At 39.2% G+C, this 9,818-nt stretch overlaps 1 protein-coding gene across 1 annotated transcript; it reads right to left on the bottom strand.

The window, feature by feature from the left end:
- Positions 1-1,068: 1,068 nt before the first annotated feature.
- Positions 1,069-8,438, bottom strand: vip (vasoactive intestinal peptide). Its single transcript, XM_030069921.1, has 6 exons — positions 8,301-8,438; positions 7,550-7,654; positions 6,709-6,813; positions 5,217-5,342; positions 2,715-2,826; positions 1,069-2,159 (listed from the first exon to the last, which is right to left on the bottom strand). Coding segments are annotated over exons 1-6 (459 nt in total). The 5' UTR covers positions 8,303-8,438; the 3' UTR covers positions 1,069-2,150.
- Positions 8,439-9,818: the final 1,380 nt, after the last annotated feature.

Raw genomic sequence — 9,818 nt, 5'->3', positions numbered from 1 at the left:
CTATGCTCTCCCCCTTCCTGTATGCACTTTATGCACTCTATGCATTCCCTCTTTCCACTGCCTTGTAGCACCTATGTCCTTTGGACCAGAACCAGAGCTTTAGGGTACTCACTTGTGGTGTATACACCTAATATGTACTTCATTTTGGATAAAAGCGTCTGCCAGAATTAATATGCAATTGTAATTATAATTGAGTGTTTTATTATCAGCCTTGCATTAAGTTACACTATTCTTTCTGTCAGTCACCTGACACCAGACTGTCACATTTGTGCCTTTTTCCAGTGTCTTGGTTTGCCAGGACTACAGGTAATGTCTTGTTTTGGTTTGATTCCCTAACATTTTGATTTTAATAAAATAATGATAACCAGCTTAGCACTGAGGAGAACCCAGCATGCAGGAAAATGATACAGTGCTAATGGCAGTGTTGATTCACTTGGGATGAGAAGCTGAGGTGTCAGGTATAACTAAACATAGTAGGAGGAAACATCAGTGGCTAACATAAAAAAAAAAATGTCATGGATTACAAATAAGTAGGGGAAGTAGGCAAAGACAGAAAATGGGCTAAATGGGCTTTAATTCCAAATGATGCCAGTATTTTCTTATAAGGAGCTGCATATAAGAATTTCATTAGTCAAGGTTTCAATGGACAGTTTTAGATAATAAAAATGCTCAGAATTATGAACCCCACTGCTAACACTACTGTATAGTAGAGCATTCTTCCTGCTTACATATTTGATGTTGTGTACTAATTTATATTTACTTATTTTGTCATATTGTACTGTATTTTATTCTCTTAAAGGAATAGTTACCCCATTTTGAAAAAACTGACCTTGAGGTGAACTATCCCTTTAATTGTATTTTGTCATTTTTAACTAACTTGTAAAGCCAAAAGTAAATTTTCACTATGATGGACAATATAGCTCTATTCTAGTCTATATTTACACTGACTGTAGCTCATACAAATGCCTGTGTGTTACCACAGTTGCTCAGCAGTGTCACTGATCAGCATCCAACTTTTGTTCATAGAAATGACCTTCCAATGTGAAACAATCACCTAGACAAAACGACTCAGCTTTGAAAAATAAATCAGAATCTTTTATTTAGTGAGTGGTGTACATCACTATATGCTCTATAGGCAGGTCTATGCAGTTATAGCGTCTTTGCTCTACATATTGAGTAGTATAAAGTGAGTATATGCATCTGTGTCCCTTCAAAATGTGGCCCTCCTCTTCCTCCTCCTTGCCTTCTTCTTCCTCTTCTTTGTCTCGGGGGGATTGGGTCTGGAGTTTCCAAAGCCATTTTAGTTAGCATTTAAATCATGATTACTACATTGAAAGTAAACGGGACAGTTTCACTGAAAGTTAGTCATGTTTGTTTCTCTGAAATTTAATGGGACAGTAGTTCTGGTGATACTTGACGGAAGAACTTTTCCATTTAGAGTGAATGAGACACTTTTTGAATGAGGATACTTGCTCCATTGAAATGTAATTCAGGAGTCATTTCAATGAAACTTAATGGTGCTGTCATTCTGATGAAATTTATTTGACAAATGTTCCAAATGCTCCAATTAAAGGTAATCGCTTTATTGTTCTAAAGTTTAATAATAGTTATGTCAATACAGTAAAATTAATGTTACAGTTTATCCCACTAAAATGTATTTGGGCTTTTTTTCCACTGAAAGTGCTATTTAATATAATTAATGTTAATAAAACAAATTTTCCATTGGAAGTAAACAGGAAATTTGTTCAGTTGAAAATTAACTGGACAGTTTCATTGCACCTTTTATTTTTAGAGCATCCCCAGCCGTTCCTATACTAAATACACCAGTAAACGGGCTTGGTTTGAGTCTGTTCTGATTTTTCCCAACAAAAGTAGCTGTCTTAAAAAGCTGACGGACAAACTTGCACTCGGACACACATCTTGAGCAGGGCCGCCCGCGGAGTCTTTGGGCCAGAATCATCAGTGTTTAGTATCTTATATACAATGTAAACATGTACAGTGTTGTTCGATAGATAGATAACCACATTGGAAAGCACGTCATAGTTGGCTGATTGGCTTTTGGATGTCCTTTGGAGTAATAGTGTGTTATTTTTGGAATGGGCAGTTTCATGAGGATGAGCTGAGGTATTCACACGGGCACTGGCCTCTCCTCAAAGCGGCTGCACAGAAGAAAGGAGGAGAGAACAGAGGGGGAGGAAGTGGACGAGGACAAGGAAGAGTAAGGAAGAGGACGGGAGGGAGAGGGGAGGGCAATAAGGAAAAGAGGAAGCAAAGAGAATGCAACGGTTATTGATCTGATCAGGAAGTTATGTGTCAGTGTGAATGCATGCACTCTTGCATATACATTCTGAATGGGAACAGCGCCTCCCATATTAGTCAGCCAAATTATCCAATCAGGGATATAATCAGGGAGACAACCAATCAGGAAGGAGCTTACTCTCCCATTAGAAGTGAATGGTATCACTGGGCTGAATAAAGAATATCACATCACAGTTCAGTACAGTTCTTACTATAGATGAGAGAGGAGGCAAATTTAACTCCCCTGTGCTCTTTTTTTGTGAAAGTCACAATGAAATGAAAAATTGTGTTTCCACCTTGTTGGAGTTAATGTTGCATATCATAATGAACACCTATTTAACAGTGCTTCTGCCTGTGTATTTTTAAATGGGTTTGTGCGTGTGCGCGTGCGTGTGCGCGTGCGTGTGCGCGCCTACCAGCTGAAAGTTGTTTATGAGATGGTCTACGTTAATGTCATCATAGCTCTCCTGGAAGGCGCTGGGTTCGCTCCTGGACTCCTCTGCCTCACTGGTTCCAGGGTCTTCTAAGCTGCAAGGGGGATGAGAGAGCACATAGACAGGCAAGAGTTTTACTCCAAAACAGTTTATATCCCCCTAAAAAATAAGGCATTCTCTATTAAAGCAAATGAAGGGTGTCCCTTCATGGTGTTGGATATTGTGATTCCATTGATAGTATCTTTTTCCATGTGTTTTTTTAACTGTGTTTTTAAATCAAAACTGAATAGATTTTTTTATTTATTTATTTTTGCTCACACAATGCCTCATAAGTCATTAATCAGTGACAGCACTGAGCTCCTCAAACCTAACAGCACCATCTCTATCCTCTCTTCTGTGAAACACTACATTATACCTAACATTATTACCAAAATTTAGAGCACCCAGTCTCTAACAGCCCACTGCCCTCACTTCATTTTTGGCGGCTTTTCCTCACTCCATGACCAGTCTTTCCCCAAAGTTTGATGGTGTTACATGAATCTACTGGAAACTGGAAATGCCGCTTTGGCATGAAAAGGATATCAGTTCTTCCTTGCTAAATCATTTGATTACAATAGGTGTCAATTATATCAAACAGTGTATTTGAGAAAACCTCAAACATACACTGTAAATACCCATATGCAGGTTAAGAGGGTGACATAAGATGATACAGTCACCCACATAGACTTGATTATGTATCAGGCTGATTTAACAGCAGACGTAATTGAATTTTCAATTTCAATTTAATTCGGTTCAGTTCAATTTTATTGTGTATAGCCTCAAATCATAACAAAAGTTATCTCAAGGCACTTTACAGAAACACAGCAAATTTTGGCTCATCACATGAACCAAAATCTCCCCCATGAGCAGGCACACTGCGACAGTGGAAAGGAAAAAAAAAAAAAACTCTCAACAGGGAAAAAACCCTGCGCAGAGTGAACTGGTCACAAATTCAACATTACCTTACTAAATGTAATGTAATGTTTAAAGGGGGCCTATTATGCTTTTACTTTTACTGTCATATACATATTGTTGGATGTTCATATTATATGTGGTAAATGTTTCAGATGATGAAGGAACTGTATGTAAAAATAATCTCCATGAGCACAAAGTTCAGGCTTCATACTGCTTTGAATACTAGGTTTCAAACATTTTTTACTACTTGACTGACTTTACTACTGACCATGAGCTTACGTTAGCTCAAAACCAGTTTCTTTATATGGTCATCTGCTCCACAGCACGTGAGCGAATGGAGAGCACTCACGAGAGAGAGAGAGAGAGAGAGAGAGAGAGAGAAAGAGAGAGAGAGAGAGAGAGAAAGAGAGAGAGCGAGAGAGCAGTGGTGGTCGAGCAAGCTAAAGAGTGAATGAGGAGAGGGACTGGTAATAGCGAGAACAAAGCAATGAATCAGAGAAATAAAACATTATTTTCAGATTGTTTCATGGCGCATATGTTCTGCAGCACAAATAAACATGCCCAGATTAAGCCAAAATGACCAACCCAGATGTAAAAAATTCCCTAAGGAAAAAAAATTGGCCACAGGCACCTTGGAAGGCTTCCAGAGATTGGCCAATCAGTGGGCTTTTAGGAGAGGTGCCTGAAAGAGACATGAGCTAAAACAGCTTGTTTCAGACACGGGATGAACTGAGGGGCTGTATAAAGAACCAGGTTAAGATAAATATGTTTTTTAAAACTATGAATCATCCAAAGCTACTCTGGTTGAGTTCCAGAATAAAAATATAGGGCTGGATATGAGCACAATAGGTCCCCTTTAAACTAGGGAGATACGTGGGTCCAGGGTCCTGGACTCAGAATTGACCCTGAATGACCCTGGGTGTGTCTGTTTGTGTATCTGTCTCTAAGCAGGCTATATTTAAGAGCTGCTGACAGGTTTGGCTGAGGTTTGGTGAACAGACTGCCCTTCAGCTCAAGGATCAGTTGATTAGATTTTGGTGGTGATCTGGACCTGGTATGTCCACAGTGTAATGATAATCTTCTTTAGCCCTAACCATTACCCTGTGATTATGTGTAGGTGAGAAGGTCTGGCTGCTGGGTCCTGCAAATTGGCTGTGATACAGCATTGCGTTAATCTGCTATTTTGAGGTAAAATCAAACCTTACAGACAAAGGATGAGTAAATATAAACTGCTACAGAGGCTGCGTCTTTGCTAAGTGGAGTATTGTTCAGCATCGATGAAGGTGTACAGCTTCTTTTTCATTGTGCATTTTTAAAGCCATGGTGCTATCACTATTGCCAAGACTGGTGTGTTATCTCATTCAGATTTGTTCACCAAACACAGGCATGGCTTTTGCTGGATTCAAACAGAATGTGTGCTATTTCTACTCACCTGTAAGACTCTACAACCTACCCATACCACAGACAGATAGACTGGCAAGTGGAAAGAAGGGTGGACACAAAGACTCAAACACATACGACGTCGCCTACCTTCTCTTCCCTGTTAGCACTGAGTTCAGGTACTTCTTGACGGCCATCTGTTTGCGGAAGCGGCTGTAATTGTCTGTGAAGATGGCGTCTGAGTGGCGCTTCACCGGCTCCTCCATCAGGTCATCGCTGCACACAGAGGAATGACACACACAAAAGCAGAAATCTGATGGTGAGGGCATCTGTGCCGCTCTGAGTGCGAGGGAACAAATTTACCTGCGCTGAGGGTTCAAATGCAGCGTGTGATCTATGTTTCGTGTCCTCTACCCCCCTCTGTCTGCCTCTCTCTCTCTCTCTCTCTCTCTCTCTCTCTCTCTCTCTCTCTCTCTCTCTCTCTCTCTCTCTCTCTGTCCCTCCTGGCTGCATTCTATCTAATAAAGCAGTAATGCCATAAATTGACCTTTCAAAATGTTTAGCTAATTATAAATGCATCATCGGGCAATGCATCATATAATTTGAAACAAGCCAGATCATCACAATCATTTCAAATGTCATTAGGTTATTTGGTTTTTAATTAATAGAGGGGAAAAAAGACAAAACATCTCATACCACATGAAGCAGTGAAGATTGCTTCAAAATTCCATGAAACCCCATAAAACACATGAGAAAAGGGGGTTCGACAACATATGAAAGAGTCCTAACTGTGAATTTGCGGGGAATAATGGTTTCTTATAAAATGGTTTGTTTTCACATCAAAGCCAGTGTTGAATTGTGTGTTTTAATATAAAATTTCTTAGAGGTTATGCAGGGGGAATAGAGATGCAAAATGAAGCCCAATGAAGCTTCCTTTCTGACAAAAAAAAAGATTTATTTATTTTTTTATTTATTTTTAGAAAATAGCTCTGTTTTGTCTTCATCTCAGGTTTGCAATAATAAAATGTTCAGGGGAATAAATGAGGGCATACAATCTTGACCTCCAAATTTTGGTCATCGTATGGAAAATAATATAAACAAAAATGGGTTACTCTCTCAGTAAAGCCCCCTTTCCCTTGATGAAAAAAAAAACAACTTTCCTTATTATCTTGATTATAATTTACACAGGCTTCCAATCCACCTAAATGGGAAAGCTTTGTACCTACTACACACATTTCATCATTTTTTATGTTTGATTTGTACTTACTCTAATTTTTATTCAGTGTATTTTCTTTCACTGTCAAAAAGGTACAGGAGCTTTATCTTTTGTCTCTGCTGCTGTAGTACCTTTTTTCCCGATAGGTCTGTCGCCTAAAACCTCATAAGAAGACCTGTTCCTGGATTCAGCCTTGTGTAGAGGATTACTTTTTAAATGGTGAAGGTTTCGTAGTATTTTATGAAATGTGACTTCGGTGAGAAGCCCACCATTCCAAATTTCTTGCAGAAGGAAATTTATGTGATCGGTCAAAGTGATTCTGATTGGTATTTTTGTATCATAAATTTCGATTCTACTCTTCATTCCTATGCTGTGATGGCACCTCCGCCTCCCTGCACTGCATCTATGGAATGAAAGGTAACTTACCTGACCCTCTTCCCGATCAGGGACTCCAGGTACCTCCGTGCTGATAGCTGACCGAGCAGTTTGCTGTATCCGCTGGTGAACAGACCGTCGGCGTGTCTCGTCGGTCTGCCCGAGGGCCAAAACACATCAAAATACAGTTAGAGCACAGGACACATACCGGGAAGCCAGCTGCGAACAGTTAAAGGTCATGCACAAAAAAGGGTTTGTCATAAGCAGAGGCGTGCCAGCACCACTACAGTCAGCGTGCAGGAGAAACGAGCGGGACGGAGGGTTTCCCTCAGTTTGGAAATGTTGCTATAAAGGGGAATGACGCGCAAATGAAATTACCGAAACCTCCTTTATAATCTTATCTAAATATTGTCGGCCTACAAATAACAGCAAAATTATAAGCTGAACTCCTTTAGGAATATCATAGAAAAGTTACAACGACACCACACATACAGAAATATAGTAACATAGAATAAACTGTAACTTCAATATTTAGTACCATAGACACACTGAGCTACTCACTACAGGAATACAGACACACATGTACCGTTGCCACTAATTGAATGTTTTACAGTGCTCTCTAATACAGAAGCAGATTCTTTACTTTGTCCTCTAAAAGCTAATACCTGTAATATGACGTGGCCCGACCTGGCCCCTTCAAATATTTTAGATTTATTTTAAGTACTCGTGTGCGTCACTAATTATGGATTTGCGTTTGATGTGAACGTGACTGAACTTCAGCATGAGTCTAAAGGCAAACTTGTTCGGAGTTCAGGGGAAACATGTAGGCAAAGGATATTCATCCACATTTTCCCCCTCCTAATTATAATCCATCGACAGGTATCTTGCTCACCTCATGGACGTGTACGGTAGACCCAGGGTCCGGGTGTACAAGACACTGCACAGGGCTGTTAGGAGCAGCAGCTGGGGACCGGTCCGTTGTAACATCGCTACAAACCTGGGAATGAATACGGTGATGGGTTATTTTCTCAGCTTAGCCTGAACACAGCAGAAATACTTTGTGCTTTGCCACCAAGTATCTTTGTCATCTGTCTAATCTTCGGTATTCCTAGACAAATATGTACAATACTCGAGTGTTTAAAACTCAGCTCTGAATTGCTGTAGAGGCAAAACAACAACAACGACGACGAAAAAAAGAAAATTTGTTCAAATTAGTTTTAATTATTTTTGCTGTTTTTTCCCTCTCGCAAACGTTTTTATGACGTGGAAATTTGACGGTAAAGCAAAAAAACAAAAGAAAAAAAAACAAAAAAAGCAAATGCATCCCATGCGTATTTACGCACGGCGCCGATTTTGGCGAGCACTAACATGATGCAGAAATGCTGTATTTCTGTGGCCACCGTCTACCATGAACAAGGCTAATTCTGTCAAGCTGTCCCACATATCTTCGTGGTAATCAGTATATTCAATTCGAAATGAAATATTCAGAAATTTAATGTGGCTTCTCCAAAACGCACAAAAAATGAAACATTCAAAAACCACTGGAAATGGAGAAAATGGATTATGGACCATCAAAGCGAAACTCTTACATGTTTTTTAAACTGCAAATGCATCCCGAATAGCTTCACAAAACAAAACCTTACATGTGCTTTTAAAGAAAGTTGCCTGGTTTTGCTCTTCCTTCTTCTCTTTGTGTTGCGCTCTCCAAAGTCCTGATCTGAGCCTGAGCCGCGGTTGTATCTCCACTCCCCTGGTCCACTGGTTGCTATTCTGTTTCAGTCTCTCGCTCTCACTTTCTGTTCGCCCTCAGCCCCGCTCTCGTTTTATACATTTGAATATTTTTCACGTCAGTAGGTCACTGCTTCCGTCATTGGCTTTGCTCTTCAATTCTGCACGCACTGTCGGAACCAAACAGGCCTATGGTTAAAAAATAAATAAATAAATAAAAAAAAGTGGGCTGTTTTTTTTTTAATCACACTGATAACTTAGTTATATGTCATGGGTGATACCACTGACTCACTGATCATTACCCTTGGGTTCCCCTCCCATCACCATGGGAATCAGCTGGTATAGGAAGTTGGGGATGAACAAGAAGTTAGTCAAGAAATCAAAACTAAACACCGAGAAGATCTGAGTCTGAAGGGGAAAGTAAGGGTTTATGCACTTTTCTACCCATAAACTGTACATTTTATAGTTGTGGAAATGGAAGGTGGAAAAGGATTTGGGAAGCCAGGCCATTGCATCTAATTGTGTCTCCAAACTGTAGCACACAGACCAATAAAAACACAACAAATGCCAGAATAAAAAAGGCTTCATCCATATAATAGCACCTTAACAATCAACAAGTGGTCTGTGTGGCTGAGAGGATGGCACAAAGAATGAAGTAACGTGTTTTAGTGTCATAGTGAGCATTTTTCTTGATCATGAGATTATGGGAATAATCTATAGACATGAATGGATCTGAGAGCTGAAATTTTCCACTTTGTCTCTGATGGTTGATTTCACAGCCAGGTCTGGTTAGATCCACTCATATTGCTCATTTTGCTTTCAAAATTTTCTGTAAGTGTTAAATCAGCTCTTATGGGTGTGCAGTTAAAGACACACAGGTGCAGTGGTTAGTCTCACATCCTCAAAGTTAAAGTATTTCTAGCAATTTTGTTGTGAAAAAACCTATAAGTAGTGGTTTGGGAATTACCAGGAGGAGGTACAAAAAATACTATCTATCTATCTATCTATCTATCTATCTATCTATCTCTTTTTTAATCAAATTTCATTTACCCACATGTTCATGATGTTTGAACAATTCTTTATGCATGTATGGTGTTATTTAAAAATGTACCTTTTTGGGAAGTACAACTCTTATTAACATTATACAGTTTGCTGTGAATGTTGTTAAGTTGTATATCCTTTTTTTTTTTTTTTTTTTTTTTTTTTAAGTTGTATATCCTAACTTTGAAAAAATACTTAATACTTGTCTAATCAGTATATCAGTTGTTAACAGTATCAGTTGCCTTAATTGTAAATGTTTTCATTTGATAATGGACCTATGGAGAGAATTTCCTTTGAGGGCTAGACATGGATCCTAACACTGACCTTATTGATGCTGTCCACATTAGTGGACAGCATCATATGCTTATTTAATTGTTCAGTTTTTTGTGTGT

The sequence above is a fragment of the Myripristis murdjan genome, chromosome 15 (genome assembly GCF_902150065.1).
Source record: "Myripristis murdjan chromosome 15, fMyrMur1.1, whole genome shotgun sequence".
NCBI lineage: Eukaryota > Metazoa > Chordata > Actinopteri > Holocentriformes > Holocentridae > Myripristis > Myripristis murdjan.
This window is presented reverse-complemented; position numbering and strand designations above follow the sequence as displayed.

Coding starts and splice junctions, on each gene's coding strand:
- vip (XM_030069921.1), bottom strand. Junction 6,814..7,549: donor CTACCGTACACGTCCATGAG/GTGAGCAAGATA, acceptor GCCCTCGGGCAG/ACCGACGAGACACGCCGACG. Junction 2,827..5,216: donor GTGCTAACAGGGAAGAGAAG/GTAGGCGACGTC, acceptor TCCCCCTTGCAG/CTTAGAAGACCCTGGAACCA.